The sequence below is a fragment of the Centruroides sculpturatus genome, unplaced genomic scaffold (assembly GCF_000671375.1).
Source record: "Centruroides sculpturatus isolate CEXI.00-Female unplaced genomic scaffold, Cexi_2.0 scaffold357, whole genome shotgun sequence".
NCBI classification, from domain to species: domain Eukaryota; kingdom Metazoa; phylum Arthropoda; class Arachnida; order Scorpiones; family Buthidae; genus Centruroides; species Centruroides sculpturatus.
In genome coordinates this window covers 177,510-197,105 of record NW_019384703.1, presented here as the reverse complement: position 1 = coordinate 197,105, position 19,596 = coordinate 177,510, and the positions used below count along the sequence as shown (strand labels likewise).

At 31.1% G+C, this 19,596-nt stretch overlaps 1 protein-coding gene across 1 annotated transcript; it reads left to right on the top strand.

The window, feature by feature from the left end:
• Positions 1-204: 204 nt before the first annotated feature.
• On the top strand, positions 205-3,286 carry LOC111627609 (23 kDa integral membrane protein-like). The gene is made up of 7 exons (XM_023371197.1): positions 205-431; positions 599-796; positions 2,341-2,421; positions 2,490-2,588; positions 2,661-2,765; positions 2,841-2,924; positions 3,035-3,286. Exons 1-7 carry the CDS (start codon positions 372-374, stop codon positions 3,104-3,106), a joined length of 699 nt encoding a protein of 232 aa, XP_023226965.1. The 5' UTR covers positions 205-371; the 3' UTR covers positions 3,107-3,286.
• Positions 3,287-19,596: the final 16,310 nt, after the last annotated feature.

Here is a 19,596-nt window from a genome sequence, read left to right as displayed (position 1 = left end):
TTACTTATTTTATTTTCATTATTAACAAGCTTTCATTGAAATTAAAATAATTCTAACTTCTAAATTAATTCTATAATTTTATTATAAATTTCACAAAACATATTTTTGTTTTAAAATTTGAATTGAATAAAAAACAGTAAAACGTGAAAAAAATGCAAATTACGAATAAATTTTCATAAAATCGCCCCTTCCCTATTCCGACAATGAAATGTACCGATGCACTTTGCTATTAAAAGATAAAGACAGATAAGAGGACCAAACAACTCCCTTTCGACTAAAAAACCGCCATTTTGATTGTTACAAAACAACAATATCGCTAGATTATTAAATTTCATTTTCGTTTAGTGCCACTACGTCTTACGTTGAGAAACATGGCAACGGCGATGTCTTGTTTAAAATACCTTCTTCTCATACTAAATTTTATTGTGACGGTAAGTACACCTGTAATTTTCTTGAATTTTATGCTGTTCGTTACGTTAACTTACCAAAATATTAATTTATTCCTAAGTGCTTTCTGTTTTAATGATAATCATTCGATGTTAAAAGATTGCGGTGGTACAAATGGATGGTTAAATACTTCCTTTTTTTTGTTTTTTAGATTTTAGGCCTTTGTTTAACAATAATTGGGATCTTGGTCAGTGTTAATCCGGAAATACTCGAAATAAGATCTCGCCTACCTCTGAGTAATATCAGCCCGGCGATATATCTTGCTATTGCGGTAGGAGTTCTTCTAATCATTTTGGGATTATTCGGATGCTGTGGAGCGTGGTTCGAAAATAAGTGTATGCTTTGCGTCGTGAGTATTGCCGTTTTATTATAATTCTCTAAGTTTCAAACTTAATGCCAAAAAATGAATCGGACGTTTTGTGTGGCCAAATCGTTGACAAAAATACATTAATATCAAACTAAAGAATCTTTTGCTCCTCTTCTATCAAAATTTATAGTTACGGAAACTGAACGAATTTTAAGACAGGGAAATCTTTCAGAAAACTCTTTTAAAATTCTTCTGCGCAAATTTCGTTTTCTGTCCTTTTTTAAAAATAAAACAATTAGCCAATTATATAGCTAATCGTCGCGGGAGTAAATTTTATCTTAAAATGTTAGGCTAATTCTTTTTGCATCTAGGTCCTAGCTCTTAGCAGTTTGTTTTGTACCCTTGTTTATTTATAGGACTTGCTAATAGGAAACTATACCAGTATAGTAAGTCCTATAAATAAACCTTGTCCAAGTAGACAAGGACACAAACAGAAATTTATCTTTAAAATGGTTTTCCCCCTCGTTTTTCTGTTCGTATTTATAAAGAAGCAAATGTATTAAGATAATTCTAATATTAATAAACTAAACGTTTTAGGGCTACACGACAGGACTAGGGTTTCTCATTTCCCGGGAAATTTGCCTCCAGCGGGATTACGGGAAAAATAATTTATTTTCCCGGGATCCCGGGAAATTCCGGGATGAGATAGTAAAATAGAATTTTATATGAATAAAAAAGATCACACAGGAATATCATAAGTTTGAATAATTTAATTTATTTTCTAGTATGTAACTAAAAGTGTAGGGCCAATCTCACCCATACGAACACGTTAGGCTCAATTAATTTATATTCTCCTACATTATAAGATGAAAGTAAAATAAAGCGTTTCATTGGGAGTTTTAATGATTACGAAAAAATTACTATTTTACTTCTAAAGATGAAATAAAAAATAAACTAAAGTGCGATGAGTGATATTTACTTTCAGCGAGTCTCCGCTGTTCAATGATGCGCAAACACAATACATAGATATTACATGAACTAACAAGTAGAGACTTGTAGAACATAGGTAATAATATGCAGCAAGAAACCTCAAAATTTCTCTCTTAGGTGAGTCTTCAAGATGCAACTTTTCGTATAATAAATAATAAAAAGAAAACCTGACATGGTAAATTATTATTGAAATGCGAGATTTCCCGGGAAAATTAAATTTCCCGAGATTTTTCTCGTAGGGAATAAACGGCGAGAATCCCGGGAAAGAAACCCTAGACAGGACGCACAGTGTATAACAGTACAGAAGGCTGTCGTACTAAACACGTGTGGCATAGTCAGGAAATTCTTAATTGATTTTATATATACGAACAGCACTCAAACGAAACGCACATTTTCCTCCTATAGTTATTTGAATTTGGCTCTGCATAATACTACGCAATGGCACGTATGCAGTGTAGGAAACACTCCAACATTTAGACTATCATGAGTTTGACCAAAAGAAAAATAAATAAGTAAAAATTTTACACAACACGGGAAACGTGTCTAATTTTCATATCAATTTCTCCATTTAAACTTGCTTTTTTTTCTTACTGTAGTACATAGTCATAATGGTGATATTATTAATTCTTCAAATTGTGGTCGCTGCATTGGTATTCAAGTTTGCTTCGGATTCTGCCGTGAGTATTGAATAAATGAAAACTTATTTTTCTTTTTTCAAAACTTTTTGAATAAATCGATATTTCAGATGAAAGATAAATTAGATAATTACTTGAAAGAGAACATCATTGAAAAATATAAAAATAACGCCGATTTAGCGGAGTTTTTAAACTTAATACAGCACAAGGTATTTTTTTTATTTGAAATAAAATACCATGTCCTCTCGATATCTGACTTTAAACTTTTTTTAAATGTTTAGTTAAAATGCTGCGGTCTTACTTCTGCACAAGATTACATTGAAAAGGATATCGAGGTTCCTCTATCGTGCACAGACACTTCCAATCCTCCTGACTACTATAAAAAAGTTTGTTTTGGAAAAATTATTTTCTTAAAAAATATCTAAAAAAATGATTTATTTTCGAATTGTTAATTTTTGCAGGGTTGCACCGAAGCTATGCTTTCTTTTCTAAAGGATAAAGCTAAGATTGTAGGAGGTGTAGCCATAGCAGCATTTATCACTCAGGTAAACTGACCTGGCTTTTTTTAAAATTGTGATTTTTTTTTATTATTATTTAGAATCAAATTTTAGCGTTTTTTTTCAAATTAACTCTAACTGTTTTGTTGTTTTTACAGACTGCTGTAATAGTTATTGCTATTTGTCTGTTTTGTGGGATCCGTCAAGAGGTGTTGAAAGGTATCGTCTGAATGTTTTAAAGCTTATCAGATTTTACCATAATCCTTACTGGAAAACTTCAGCCATTCCTAAATATTGTAAGGAAATCGTATGTTTGTTTTTATATCCTCTTAAGCAACGCTTGGTGTTTTTATTTACAAAAAAAATGTTAAAATACAAACTTCGTTTTTTTAATATGTCCAATAAAATGTTATTTTAATAATTTTTTGTTTGTCCAGTCAGTTCATTTCGCTGGCAAAATATTCCTACAAAGACTTTAGCGAAGCGTCTTTAGCGAAAAAGCGCAACATGTAAAGCAATCTTATCTGACTTTTAGTAACACGAATATCGTAGGATCATGAATATTTTTTAAATGAACTGTAGTTACAGTCGAGTGAGCATAAGTCGTCATAGGTATAACTAACTAGACACCATCGGTTAAGTAGTCGGTTTTATGTGATCCCGGTCGGCATACAAACGCGATAATGTTTAAACGATGTTGAGAATCAGTTTTTTTGACTCGTCACCGCTGGATAAATCGACATTTCTTTTGTCCCACACTCGTTTAGACGTCTGATAAGTCGACTCCCCTTCTGAAAAAAGTTAGTTCCCACCACAGAGCAAAATCCGATTTTGCGTTTTCTCACCTTTCATTCATGCGTCATTTGCAGCAAGTGTTTCAAATTTTTGTTAGAAATGAGTATCTGAAACTTACAAAGTTCTTCCTTCAGCCTAAGCGTTTCTGAATTTGAATGTAATAAAACTTCGCAAGCCGAATTTACCAAAGAAGAAAACCTTCCAAGAACAACATTGGTGGGAATTCTGAAGAAGAAAAGGAAATTTAAGAAATTTTTCTTGTCTTCGTCGCGGCTGTCTCGAAAAACACCAGAAAAGTCGTCGAACAAAAATGTCGAAGATGCTCTGGTAAGTTGACTAAAGCAAGTTCGTTCATCGAATCTTCCTGTTTCAGGGCCGATACTGAAACAAAAAGCGATGGAAATCACTGCGATACTTGGATTAGAAATCAACTTTAGAGCCAGTGATGGATGGTCAGTGAGCTACATTGCATTTTTTTTAACTTTGTTTTAGTCGTCGTATCGGATAACTCGACACATTTTCACTTCCCCTTGTGGTGTCGACTTATTCGGACTTATATTAGATTCATTTTTAAAGACTTGGTGAAACTTAAATTATGAAATGTAAAAATCGATGGAACGAGTTTGCAAATTGACAAGATTGCTCGGGTTTTTTAACTTTTTGGATATTAGTTTTAATTTCAGTTGAATCGTTACTCAGAATGTGACACTCGTTAAAATGAAATTGCCTGTTATCGTCGTTAAGCTGGCTGGAATCTTAACATTTAAAAATTGTTGCTACTAAAGTAGCAACAATTTCTAAATGTTAAGATTCCAGCCAGCACAAAAAAACACCATTTTGTGAAGTTTTAACTTCACAAAATGGTGTTTTTTTGTGAATTTTCAATTGTGTTTTTTTGTGAATTTTTTTGTGAAAATTCAATTTTTTTGTGAATTTTACGTTACTTCAATTAAAAAATTTTCCTCCTCATATAATCCCTTTCGGAGGAAAATTTTTGAATTGAAGTAACGTAACATCCAGTTATATAATCCCTTTCGGAGCCACTACTAATTTGAGGTGGCTGACGTATATTTTAAATTAAATAGGTTAAAAATATGATAAATATTTGCTCCGCTGCAATTTTTAATTGTGACATGGTCACAATAAATATACGTTTAAAAGGAAGTTTAACCGCTTCTAAAAAGTTATCGAATGTGTTGGTTTTACTTGTAATATATAAGATAAAAATTTTAGTTAGAAACGTAGAACTATAACAATTTAAAACAATAGCTTTATAATGGGTAAAAATCTAAGGTTTTTTTAATATTACATAATTCTAGAGAGATAATTCAAGCACATTTCATTGTCTAAATAAGTCAATTTGATTCGGCAGTATCGTCATATTAAAGATAACACGAGGAATTCCGAATTTAAACTATTATATTATTAAACGGTTTAATAAGAATTATTGATTAATTTTTTCGAGCGATGACGGATGCAATTATATTATTAATTCCTGTTGTAGTTTGAGAATATCCTCGAATGTTACAAATTACGAAATAAAAATTAACCCAAAATAAATTTTTCTTCCAAAATTTCAATTCGAAAAACAAGCATTTATCCCGAACAAAAAGTAATTATATTTTCTTTTTTAAAATTTCACTGGGTAAAATCGTAGAGTAATTTTGTAATGCTAAACGTAGATTATTTATGTATTGAATAAAATAAATTATTAAATTATAAAAACTTGCAAAGTTGGACAGGAAAGGTATTAAGTGCAATCGTTAAAATAACATCTTAGAAATACCATATATAAGTATATATAAATATACTGATCATTTTATAATCGTAATAAAACAAAACGCCAGATGGCGATGATTTCGCTGACGATTCAATATTTACGACAGGATAAACATCTACATGTCTTGCGCAATTAAAGTCGATTTTATCTTGTTTAACAATAATATAAAACTACAAGACAAATAATAATAATAATTTTTCTCTCAATTATTTCTTCCCACGCCAAACGAAAAAACAACTTTTCGAAACTAATAACAATTTTAATAAATAAAAGTTGGGACGAATTAAAAGAAAATTACTTCCGTACCTGTGCATAGAAATTAACAAGTTAATGTGGATGAATAAATTCACAATTGTATATGTATATACAGTATATACGTATATATATATATATGTACTGTGCATTCTACTTAAACCTTTTAACAATGTATTTTTTTAATTTGTTTCCTACTTTAATAAATAGCTGACGTCTCAAAAATTAATTATCATCAGTTTTTAAGAGCAATTAAATATAACGTCATACGGTTAATTGTCTCGTTCCGGTATTAAAGCACTTGGAAACATGAAAAAAATATTTCTAGTCAAATATATTTTCGGTAGATTTTAAATATTTAAGCAGCGGAACGTCATTAAAACAGGTGTATTATGACAACAGGTTAGGTCATTGTGGAAACTGCAGAGTAACCGAAAAATATTGCGTAAATCCTTACGTTTAATGAAAAATAGTCGAAGAAACGTGTAAATGTTTATATTATTTTTAAAGATATTTATATATAAAGATTATGCGTCATTTAACATTTTTATAAAACACCGTACGGTAGTAAGGATAAAATTTCAAAGAAAAAGACACGAGGATATTGGGTTAACGGTAGTTGTTCCTGAACGATAACCGTCGACGCAGGCGCAATAGACACGTAAAAGGGACCGACGTACGTGTAATGACGTATTCTATCAGACGGAGGTGAACAGCTGGGTGGCTAGCGCTTTTCTTTGCTGGTGTGGAATGTAGTTGACGTGATTGACGTTTAGTTTTTCCAGCACTGACAATGTTGTGTTTTAAGTATATATTCTTCGTTTTAAACTTTTTGTTATTTGTAAGTATTCGTTTTGTTATTTGGATCGATTTTAACGTTTTTAATTGACGTTTAATAAACACCAATGTCGATCGCCTAGCACCAGTGACTGGTGTCGTTTGTATTCTTACACTAATAATAATATCGTTAGAGTTGTCGAGACGTAAATAGTACCGAAGGCCATTAATGTTGACGTCGTTAAACGTTATATTTCGTTTTTGTTCGTTTATAAATGCAAGTTTTTTCTTCTGTATTTTATTTGTTAAAAACGTCGATTTTGTTTTTACACCATTGCCTACTCATTTACGTGCCATGCTTTATATTAGGATGTTAACTCGCAGCTGTTAACATTGACAATCGTTGCTACTTGTATGTTTTAAATTAGGAAATGGCTATTATAACAACACTTAGAGATATTACGGACCGATTAGAATTTTATCGAGCATATTGTCGAGATATACTCAGTTAACGCATTAAAAAATCTTTATTATTTGACTGTTGTTCGTGGAATATTTTTAATGAATTAAGCTACAAGAAGCGAATAATTTTAAGTACTGTTTGGCGAAAAAATGTTGATACTTTTTTACTTATCAATGTGAAAATAAATTCGTTGATAGAGGTTAAATTAAATGAACCAGAAATTTTGTTTATAAAATGCGTATCCCCGAATTAACTTTATCGAAATTTATACGAAACAAAATTGTTTTACATCTTATTTCGAGTTATATTAAAAATGAGGCACTTAGAAATATTAATTAACGAAAAATTAATGTTAAAATTACTTTTAATTTTACTAATTAAGGTCGATTAGTATACCATTCTGCTGGTCTTTCTATGCTCCAGTAATTTTAAACCTCGAGCATTTTTTAAGACTGTACAAATTTTATCGTTATATTTTAGAGTTCATCTATTTTTAGGAAATACGATTATTTTCGTTACGAAATTATGCTTATCGTCCATCCGTTCAGTATGACGTTTCGAATCAGAAAATGCATTTATGACTTGCATTGGCCATGCAAAAAAAAATTGTCATCAATCATACACAAAACGAAATCGGTTTTCGTGCAATAGAAAGACTTATTTTTCCGATATTACTTTTAAAAAGTAGAAAGCCACGGTCATTCTTATGTAGTATATTAAAATTGTGTTGTACAATTATCAAAGTAATTTTCTACCAGTGCTTCGATAGTATTTCCAGCGTGTTTTTTATTGTATGATATTATAGCCATTAAATCATTTGGGTCGGACGATTGAACAGTACTTTTAAAATGGTCGATAGGTTACGTTCCGGTCCAGATATTTACGAAATCGATATCAACTTGTGTACGTAAAATTATCTAGGAGATTTCAAATAGGGACTTAAGGAAAGCTTATCGAAGCGGCGACTATTTAAGTGTCTTCGTTATTACTTATTCTAATTAAACAGGAAATTTTAATAAGTTTTCGGAACAAAATTAAAATTAAGTAATTAACCAAGTATTTCTTTTCAAGCTATAATAAACATTTCGGGCGTATTCGCTGAATTAAAATTAGAAATGACCGAAATTAATGTCGTAAACGTTTTTAATATTTTATTATAATTTAGACGATGAGAAGTTGGCGTGAAAGTACCTGTAACCTTGACCTATCTCTAAAATAATCGTTGATTTTTATGCTAATGCAAAGGAAATAAACACAGTAGTAATAATAATTTTATACAAAATAATATTTTCATATATTATGATTTTAATGCGTATTTTAAGCAGGATGTACTAGCGGTCATTTATATTTTTAGGTTAACATTGGTAGTCTCAGGTGTCCAGTACAGAAATCAACCGTCAAAAGTTTTATTAAATTTTCTTGCCTTATTTAAGGTGAATTTAGTACATATTTAAACGTAAGATTTAGTAATTATTTTAAAATGTTTTAAAAACATTTACTGTTACCTTTAAAAATGAAAGTGGACATTATTGGCGATTATAGTATATTTATAGTTACAAAGAGATTTAATTTTAGGAGGCTCGCGTTAAATATTTTAATGTACTGTACTCTATATATGCAATAATTTATTCAAATGTATCTGATGTCTGCTATATTTCAATTCAAAATGCATACTTACTATATAAATAATGATTATTAATTAGTCTGAATAATACGTGATTTATCTCTATTGAAAATAATTTATATTAATAAATTAAGATTTTAAACATCGTTATCAAATTATAATGCAGAACTTTTAAAATCAATTTTAAATGTTTAATAAAATTAAAGAAAATTAACTTCTATTTTGGAAGTACGAAATTGGAAATCAAATAAACTCGATAAATTTCAAAATTAAGAAATTTGAGGGATAATTAAGAAAAACAATAAACGAAAGTGCATTTTTAAAGAGGAAATTGAAAAGATGGTCGGAACGAAAACGTAAAAATGGAAAATGAAATAGGCCATTGTAATAAAGGAAATCAACAAAAATAGAATTAAATGGACTCTCGACCTTTTGTATTTTAAAAATTTCCGTAAATATGAAAATATTGAATAAGTTTCTCCAGTTATAAACTTGGAAGTTTTGTACCTTTATTTGATGAAGTTTCTTGTTCTGTATTTTTTGTATTACAGATTGAGAAATCGCTACCAATCTTTTGTCGACCCAGTTTGTGGTCCCTTGTCCAAAGATAAGTTCTGCGTGACCCGGATTTTCTGAAATGTCGTGCAAGTTCAAAAATCTCGAGTGAAAATTGCACTAGTTAATGCTCATTTTACGCTAAATTTCTAACAATCTACGAACCTTTCGACATTTTAATCTACGTCTGAAATATTTTAAATTATTGTGAATCCTTTAATTTTCGATAATCCATTAAAATCAATTTATTACGGTCAAAATGTCAGTCAGTACGTATTTGAACTACGTACTAAATTACGTAATTACGTACGTGATTAAAAGAAATCGGGTTGTACAAAATAGGAAATTAAGAAGAGAAATTAAAATATTTTTAAATCTAAATTTTAAACCAAATCTTACAATGTAAATAGGCCTAAAAATTTATTAATTTTAATTTTCCTAGTGTCTTGGATTGGCTATAGCGGGGATTGGAATATGGACGTTAAACGACCCAAACTTTTTGAAATATCAACTTAATCTACCGATTGAGGAATTTCACAGCACCGCTTATATAATTATTGTTGTCGGATTTGTTTTGGTTATTATTGGTTTTGTTGGATGTTGCGGAGCAATATTGGACAATGCTTGCTTGTTATGTTTGGTAAGTGTTAAAGTTAATTTATTTAATAGTATAAAATAATCTAATTTTGTCAAATTTCAAATAACTACCCAAAATTTATATCGGAAAATTTAAATTTGACGGTCAATTAACGTGTAAATAGAATGGACTCTCGTTAGCGTTACCTATCCGTCAGCGCGATAAGCTTGAATGTCCTTCCAGAAATAGTTAGTGCAGCGTTTCTCAACCTGTGGTCCCGGAGCATCCGTTGTTGACGATGACGACACGGGTGATTCGCAGGCAACTTAAAAGTAAATAGTTGCATACTTATATCATATTTAATACGAAGCTAAAATTAGCTACATTTGCCGGATATAATCACTTTTTTATGACCATTAAAACGGATTTATTTTTGGACGAATAAGCCGAAATGTTATTTAGAACTTCTATTCCGACTCTCACTCGAGTTCAAGAATTAGGCGGATACTCCATTAGCGTTAAAAACCCACGCCATAATTACTTTTAAACACGTGACCATGATATTTTACGCCGGAACGGATCGTAAAACGAGTCGAGCAGGCTCGAATACATCTGTAAAACAGTTGGAAGTCATTAGAATCTAAGTAATTGTGACATGGTGAGAAGATTGGCGGGAAACGAGCTTCCACTGTACGTTCTCTCGTGGTTACTTCGTAAAGATCTAAAATAGATCTGGAAAGATTATCGAAAACATCCGAAAATATCCACGTATATACGACAAGAGGCATCCGAATTATAAGAATGGATGCCTAAAACAAGAGATATGAACGCTCAAGGAAAAATCTTCCAATTTAGATAAGTATATAATAAAAGAGCTAAGAGTATCAGTACAGTGTAGTATCTTAATAATATGATGATAAAAGTTAAAAGTTATGAAAGTAAAGACATTATTTTTACTGCATTTGTAATTATAGTACAGAAAAAATTTCAGAATATAAACATTGGTTGTATACGTCATAAAGACAATGTTTTATATTCTGAAATTTAACCGTATAGAGTTACATATGCGTAATAATATCGAACAATACCCACTACCCCTCCGTTTACCTGCCAAAATTTATTGAGTGGCTTTCTTACTTGGCGGGGAGTCACGGCAGTGACTCTCTGCCAGGTAAAAAAGCCACTCAGTGACTACGTATACAGGAATGAGAATTGCGGATTTTCAGGGGTCTATTTCTCTACCCCAAATACATGAAGTAATTCTGAATATCTCGTTCAAAAGAAAATTGCTTTATTAGGTAGTGTGCGAAATTTCAAGATTTTCTATGAAACGGTTGCCAAAATATAAGAAATCCAAAAGTGCGAAATTCGCCAAAAAGCTATATTTTCTTATTTTTATCCGACCTCGTAAAAAAAAAAAAAAAAAAAAAAAAAGATCTAGACAGCTAAAATTTTAAACTTAAGTCTTTCTGGTTATCGGCGAGATGTTAGTCAAACCTCCGAGTCGATAGGTCAAAGTTCATGGGTTTCCCATAGAACTAATTCGGTTTTACGGCTTAATTTTATGCTTATAAAGATAAAATTGCGTGGAAAGTAATGAATTTTTTTGAAAATGTTACTGGGAATTACAAAAGCTGAAATTTATGCCAATTAAAACTTTTTATATCGTCTTTTTCTAAATGGCGTATGGAATGCGTCGATCGACCAGCGCCGACCGATCTTGCTTTGACGTAATAACACAATTATTAAACAATTGTTATCGAAACAAAAACATATGACAAGTGAGATGTAAAAAAGTTTGCCAAGTAAAAATTGATGACAATATAGACCACGGTCAAAAGTTTTCTTAGGAGATTTTCTTTGGTAAAGTTAATAAGCTTGGCGTTTGGAAGCGGTACTACCAAGATTTTTACCTGTTATTATTTTCTACATTTCTCCTCCAAGCTTTCGTAAAGTATCAACAAACACAAAATATGCAAATTTTCCTGATTATTCAAGAGTTTTCTATTTTTTTCAGGAAGTTAGATTCATTTTACAACTGCTTATTATACAAAAGTACTGCTTTTCATACTTTATTTATTTTAAGTGTTTTTGTTTTTAAACGTTGAATCTAAATTAACAAATATGTACAATTAATGAGATTTACGGAAGTAAATTGCGTTTTTGCCGTTACCGGTAAAGCAGCCCTGCGGTAAATGAAAAACGAAGCTTGAGCTGCTAGAAGTTTCTGCGGGCGAGGAAAACAGACAGCAACGGGCGACAATGTTGCGTGCCTCAATGTACAGTACTAGTAATAGCTCTACAACAAATTAAATAAAGAAACGGATAGACGCGGGAAAATAACATTTCATCCTTTATCTTTAGATAAACGATTACTAAAACTGTGAATTTATTATATTCGAGAGATCCAGGAAAGAAATTTTGTGTATATAGGCTTATTAGATATTTCAAAAAGTACTAATAAGCAGAATCGCTATTAATTTAATAACGTGTATAAAAATTTTCATATCACACTTTCTAGATTCGGACATTTATGTTTGCTCTTTACATTTTAATTCCGAAGATTTTCAACATACATTAACTAGGAGAAAACATTTAAATAAAAATAACATACAGTTTCCAGTATTTATCCTTGGAATTGTTCAGTAGAAATAGCTGAGAAAATCAAGTGTCAAAGATATGTTACCAGTGTTTCGGGTATAGTACTGTACATACATAAGAAATTTTAATTGGTGATTTGTAAACAATTATGAACATTAATAATAATAATTATAATCATTTTAGAAAAGAACAATAAGATTATATCTATCCCTTCAGTGTCGATACCTACACCAAAGTATCATATGAAAGTTATATGCAAGCACCAGAACTCTTAGGATCATCTGAAAATGAAATTGGTGACATTGAATTTCGGTTAAAATTAGAGCTCAGAAAATACAATGAGACTACAGTAGAAAATAAAAACGATAGCTCAGAGGCAGTTAATAATCTGAAAAAAATAATAATAATGATAATCCTGCAAGACAATTACAAAAATTTAAGCCCTTAATAACATTATCATCACTATATTTTAATACGGATTAAACAAAAATCCTAATTTTTTTCTGTAATTTTTAAAAATATTTCAAATTCTTTTATTAGGTTTAAAAGCTTTAATTATTATCTAAAGTTGGCAAAATAAAATGTTTTCGAAGTCAGTGCTAGGTTAACTAGTAGACAGATAAATAAGATAAATGTCTAGGGCCCGTAATTCGGAGAGGCCCGACTTCGGTACAGAAAAAATAAAAGTTAACAAAGAAAAAATTATAAGAAATTATAAAAAAATTTCTGAAATGGAAATCTGAGAAGAAAAAATTTTAATGTTTGAAAGGCTGATTAATGACTATAATTATATTTTTATATATTCTTCGTTATCATAGGTTCTGAAAAAATATGTAGTAATTGTACTGTATTATGCAAGTATACGAAACTGGAAACATATATTTTCACTGTGTAAAATTTAAAGTTAGTAGGAACAAGTGTTTAATCAGGTTTAAATCTTGAAATATATTTTTAATATACCGTCTTTTTCAAAAAATGACTATTACTCTATATTTTATTTTGTACTAAATTATTAACTTGTTAAATTTTATTCCTAATTTTTGTTTTTGTTACCCTCTTGAAACGAACTAAGGTTCTTACAATAAAGATTGATTGACATTCTTCGTTATACCAGAAACTCTTTTGTTACCTCTACAATTACTAATGTATTGGTGCTTATATTTTTTATTATTAATAAAAAAAACTTTAAGTGACATTATTTCAGATTTCTTTTCAAGCGATTTATTGAAATGAGGTCCTAATTTAATTTTTGTGTAGGATCCGCTAGAGGCTTAATCCGGCACTGTTCGAAGTAATTATAATTATTTTTTTACTTTAATTAAAAAATTGCAATTTTTAAAAAGTAAATTCCAACCAAACGACATATGTTTCCTAAAACTTTCTAAAATTTTTAACATAGTCTGATACCTTTAACTATCTGTTCTATTTTGAACGCGTGTGTTAACTTATCCTGACAATCATGAAAAAAATATTGCACTAAAAATTTCTAGCTTTTTTTAGAGTAGAATGTGGCGCGTTACTTTCGACTTTATTTTAAACAGCGTGTATGTAAAAAAAAGCTGGCAAATTTCGAATTGTCATATATTGCTGTATTATAATTGACTTAGCTTTAAAATAGGCTACGAACGTAAAATCAAAATATAAACTAAAGTAGGATCCTCGGTCGTTATTTGTGAATTAATACAGTGTTGTTATGTCTAATTTAGATAATTAAAGTCTGATCTAAAAGGAAATACTTTTAATACATTTCCTTATCACTTTCCTGTACACGATAAGCCGTTATTTTCTTTCAATTGCGATTGACTTTTTAGATATTATTATTGTTTTTTTGTACTTTTTTTTAATTCGATCTTTTATTTAAAATAAACGATTGAATTAAATAAGTCGACCGTTATGACATATCTAGGTAAAAGTGGCTCCGGTAACCCGTAAATATACAGACTACAGTATATCCTAGTAGTTAAATCGCGTGTGACACAGGTTTATAGACCTATTCCGAGATGATCACTGGATTCCGGTCTTTGTAGCTTTGACTAAATTGCGAATTGTCTTAGTGGATTTAAAGGTTCAAATGTGACAGCATTTCTATGCGCTAAATATTCAGTGACAATCTATAATAATTAGTCTGTTCTATTCTACATTGCAATACAACAGTTTGCGCTCTTCTCTGACGTTATAGAATTTTCATTCTGTTTGGATCTTTCATTGAATGATTTGTGGTTTTTTTTATGATTCTTTGTTAAATAATTATTATGTTGATAGACAACTAAACTTTTGCTTAAAGGATAGCAGAGTATTATTGTATTTTATATAATAATTACACACGTTGATGATATCTTTTCTCCGTATTTTTATCCTTCATGGAAAAAAACAATGTATGTTTATAATCATCCCTTTATTGATGAGACCGAACCGACAGTAACATTACTTATTTCGATTTTATTTCATTGTTTAATCCAACCTGGAATCGGTAAACAAATAGTCAGACTCCGACCCTTTCCTTTTTAAAATGCCACAATAAGATTCCTTTTATAAGAAAGATACTATCGGGTTTCCGAATATATTTATGTAAAATTTCTCTATGAGAGGTTATACTAAAATTGACAGATTCAAAAATGGATAGAACGAATTTACTTGGAACGTACTTTCCAGTACATAAATAAACATGCTACTACTTAATCGGGCAAAGAATTCCACTTTTATTTGTTAATTATCAAAACTTGATTTAAATGTAATCATTTAAAAAATAATAATTAATTACGATAAGACGCAAAAAGTTAGAAATTGTTGAATGACGTAGTAAATTGGATTGTAAAACAGCTTCCGCTACTTCGGGAATAGATAGTTTCCTACCGACGGTTGATTAAACTCAAGGATTAAGTATAATTTTGATACTTTTTCTAAAATTATTTTCATTCTCTTGAAGTAATAGTAAAAACATACGGAGCCCGACATTTGTTATGTAGAGGTTTACGGCTCTATAGGCGATGTGATTAGATTTGTTTAAATTATAAAAGCTGTTTTCCGAAAGTATAGGGCTCGTCGCGTGTCATGCTTTGGTACAAATGTCCTTTACAGGTAAATATTATTTTGATATGTAAATTTATCCAAGTGTCCGTTTTCTCAAAATTTCTTTAGATATTAGTTAAAGGATATTTTCGTACTTCACATTTTACCTATAGTAAAATTGGTGATCGGAGTGACCGATTTTTAAAGAATCATACGCTCAAGCTCCAAAACACTATTTTGAATTACTGTAGTACCTAATTAGATTTCATATTAATATGGCATAATTACGAATTTAAAATAATATGCAGTAATTTTAAGTGAGAAGACAGCATTTCTGCTATACCACCGATGACTGACGGCCGGATGGCCGAGCGGTCAAGATGAGAGTATAACGCTCTGGGGATCGGGATCGAATCTGGACGGTTCGAAAAATCCACAGGAATTTTTCGGGGGTGGTCCGTCCGGATACGTCGGGTCTCCTCCCTCACACCCGGCTGCTTCATTGTGGGCCTGGCCGACTCATAATGGGCTTGATAAAAGAGGCTCTTTTATTGCCCACGGTGAAGAGTTCAGAAAACCACCGATGATTGACTACTAACGTCCGATCAAATGATAGACTTCGGCTAAAAAACTTATCTACGAGTAGATATTAGTGGCTATGTTCACACTAATTTTGGGTCACGTAACTGGCGTTCCATAGTGTCAATTCAAATTAATAAATACAGCGAGTTCTTACTTAAGTCGTCTCGATAAGCTTCTTGGAAACTGCGACGTTAAGCAAAAACAAAACAAATTTAACCATAGGCTAAATATTATTATATTTGGATTTAACCATAGGCTAAATATTATTATATTTGGATTTAACCATAGGCTAAATATTATTATATTTGGATTGTGTTTGCAACCACTGCATTTATTTTCTACCCGGCACGAAAAGTTTTACTGTTTATAAAGAAAATTTGACAACGATAATTGTGTACGATTACAAATGTACCGTACTCGTATCTTTCCATAACAACGTTAAGTGTGGACTCGCTGTATAATGAATGCAATCTGTTGCCAAAGGAAACACCAAGATAAATTATTTCATTATGTGACGTACAGTACGTTTTAATCATTTTCCTTCTTTTTTTTTTTTTTTATTAAAACAGGCTACGAAAAACAAGCAATTATTTATCGTGACATCGTCTCAATGCCGGCTGCAATTTTTAATATCATCATAAATAATTGCTTGTTGAGTTTTTATCAATTTCACTGTTCTATTTTTTAACTCAGTGTTTTTCGTTTATTTACTGTTACTCTTTCTTTACGAAATACAATGATTTGTTGCAACGATTCTCTGAAAGAACCGAATAATATCACTGAAAGAACCGAATAATATCACTGATACGTTTAGTTCACACTGATTAGTAAGTGCGATTCGCTAGCGAAAAGCCAAGCGAATCGCTCTGGCAGTTCGACATCTCGAACTTTTCCGCTAGTGAAAAAATATTTCCAGAAACCAGAAAGGCGGATTCGTAAATAGCAAGTAACCGAGGATTTGTAACTGCATAGAGGAGAAAATGTCAGACTGCAGCAATGAAGATATCACGAACAATTGTTGATTGAAATAAGCAATACTCTATTTTTGTTTTTTCTTTTTAATAAATAGATACAAGACGATAGCAATATTACTCACTCGAAGTCATCAGCCATTTTGTCCCAACAACGTTTACTCTCTCTCTCAATCTATTGGTTATATACTTTTCGGTGTTTTCGAGTAAAAAATTCCTTTTCGCGTTTCGTTTTCTATAGCAAATAGCTACGCGAACTCTTCTATAAGCGTCAACGCAGATAGGTTTCCATCGTGACGATAATATGCATCCTGCCGACCGTAAACGGTGTTAAGTCGTTGACGGTGACGTCGCCACCACATTCTCTGGTGATTGTCGTACAGTACACTGTGAATACTCTTAACAGAAAAATATGGGCGCAGCGGGAATCGTTATATTTTGAATGCTGGAACGAAATAGAATTTCGGCGACCTGTCGAATGCCTTCACCGTATAAAAGAACTCTCCGTTTGAAAGTTTCGAAACCCAACTAATTAAATTCCGCTTTTACATTTTCATTGATTCCCGGAAAGCCATCTTTTATTTTTCGTAAGCTCGATGCCGTAAATCAATGGTTCCCAATTAGTGGTACGCGTACCCCTGGGGTACGCGAAATTGCATGAAGGGATACGCGCGGCAATCTAAAATCGGTCGATTTAAAATTTAAGTGCATGAAATGAATCAATCAAAAAAATGATGGATGGACCATCAAAAATTCGGCAATTTACAACATGATGTCGAATGCACAAATTCGTTTATTCATAACTAAAAATATTCTCGAAATTTCATCAAAAAAATGTATTTGTGACAATACTTAAATGAAATTTTACAAAAATTGCAAGAATTGCAAGAAACAAAAATTGTACAATTAACACAAATTGTGTTAATTGTACAATTATCATTATAATCATTTCAGCGAAGCGGCAATAAAATATTTACTATCATTTTGCACAACATACCTCTGCGAGAGCGGAGACAAACATGAAAACTAACATCGTCACCGACTTCAACTCGAAGATGATTTTAGACTGAAGCTGACCAAAAAGAAATCAGATTTTATAAAGTTGTACAAAGAAAATCGGGCACATTTGTCGCATTAAAATTAAATAACCTTATGTTATTTTCATTAATATTAGAATTGTATTTTAAAGGTAATAAATATAAAAAAAAACTCATTCTACTTATCACTAGCTTCGCTACACAACTTCGCTTGCATTATTTCGAATTTTCTCGTGGGAGTAAGATATTTTCTCGCAGTAAAATGTAGACTAGGTCCATCTCCAACATGTAAGCTATCTCTGGCCAAATTTTATTAAAACTTGTTCAGCGGTTTAGACGTGAAAAGGTAACAGATAGATAGACAGAATTACCGTCGAATTTATAATGTTAGTATGGATTAATATGAATTTCTGCTATAAGGGGTACGCGAGTTTGAGCTCTTTTTTAAGTGGTACGCAGGAAAAACTAATTGGGAACCACTGCCGTAAATTAAAATGAAGAATCTATCGTAAAAATAAAAAAATGTAACACTAAAATGCCATATTTAAATCACAATACAAAATTTATACCAGTTATAAAAGCGACATGAAATGTGTGATTTTTTTTTAAGCGGTGTTCTTCAACCTTGGATCTACGAAATTTTATAACAACAAAATAATAAGATTTTAAACTTGTAATTAATATAAGCAGTTTTTCATTATTGAAGCTGTTTAAATAAAGTTCATTATCAATCGAAATTTTATTAAAATTATTATATAATATTACAATTACTATATAATAATAATAATTAAAAGAATTTTGTAAAATACAGTGGGTGATCGGTTAACGAACATAATCCGTTCTAAGATTTTGTTCGCTATCCGAATTGTTCGTTAACCAATTATCAATTTACCATACATTTGTATGGGAATTTGATTAATTCCTTCTGGAGACCCCAAAAAACAAAAAAATATATACTTTCTTACTACGTTCATTTATATGTAATAATAAAAATACATATATACGCAGTCTTGCATTTTTATTAGTTATATTTTTTTGTTTGTGGGGTTAAAGAATCTGTCTAAGGTCGATTGCTTTTCTCTCTTCTTCAGGATTTTCATAAGTAATTAATAGCATTGTAATTGTAGAGATCCCAAGCCCATTAATCTCAACCTGTTTTGTATGCCATTCTAAGACCGTTGATCTGACAACCCCCATTCTTCTAAAGATCTTTAATAGCAGATATCGACATTAATCCTCTTTTTCATAATAAAACATATTTCATTGAGTTTCTTGGTGTTCTTCTGTCGTCAGATCCGTTTTGGGTTCCATTATGTGCTCTTCAATGTTCTTTATTTCTCAGAAGTGATTTTAGCTGCTTAAGTCTTCTTGATTATACTGTATGTTTATTAGATAAGATTAAACTGCGCCCTACTGTAGTTTTGTTTAACCATACTGCCCAGCAACATCAGACATCTTCTGCCCACTCTCTACCTTTGCTATTTTACTTTTTGAAAATAAAACTCGACGCAAAACTTAACGAGTGCCGCCCGATAGTCTCGCGAATACTATAAAAGAATTGTTTCTGTCAGAAAAATAAAAGGCTGGAATACAACGGAGAGTTTTAAAGTTCGGAGGAATACTATCTGATGAGTATAATCCGGGTTGAGCTTCGATGTCGACGTCTCCAGCGCTCCGAAAAGCTTCGAATTGTTGCC

Coding starts and splice junctions, on each gene's coding strand:
- LOC111627609 (XM_023371197.1), top strand. CDS start 372: ATGGCAACGGCGATGTCTTGTTTAAAATACCTTCTTCTCATACTAAAT. Junction 797..2,340: donor ATAAGTGTATGCTTTGCGTC/GTGAGTATTGCC, acceptor TTCTTACTGTAG/TACATAGTCATAATGGTGAT. Junction 2,589..2,660: donor TAAACTTAATACAGCACAAG/GTATTTTTTTTA, acceptor TTAAATGTTTAG/TTAAAATGCTGCGGTCTTAC.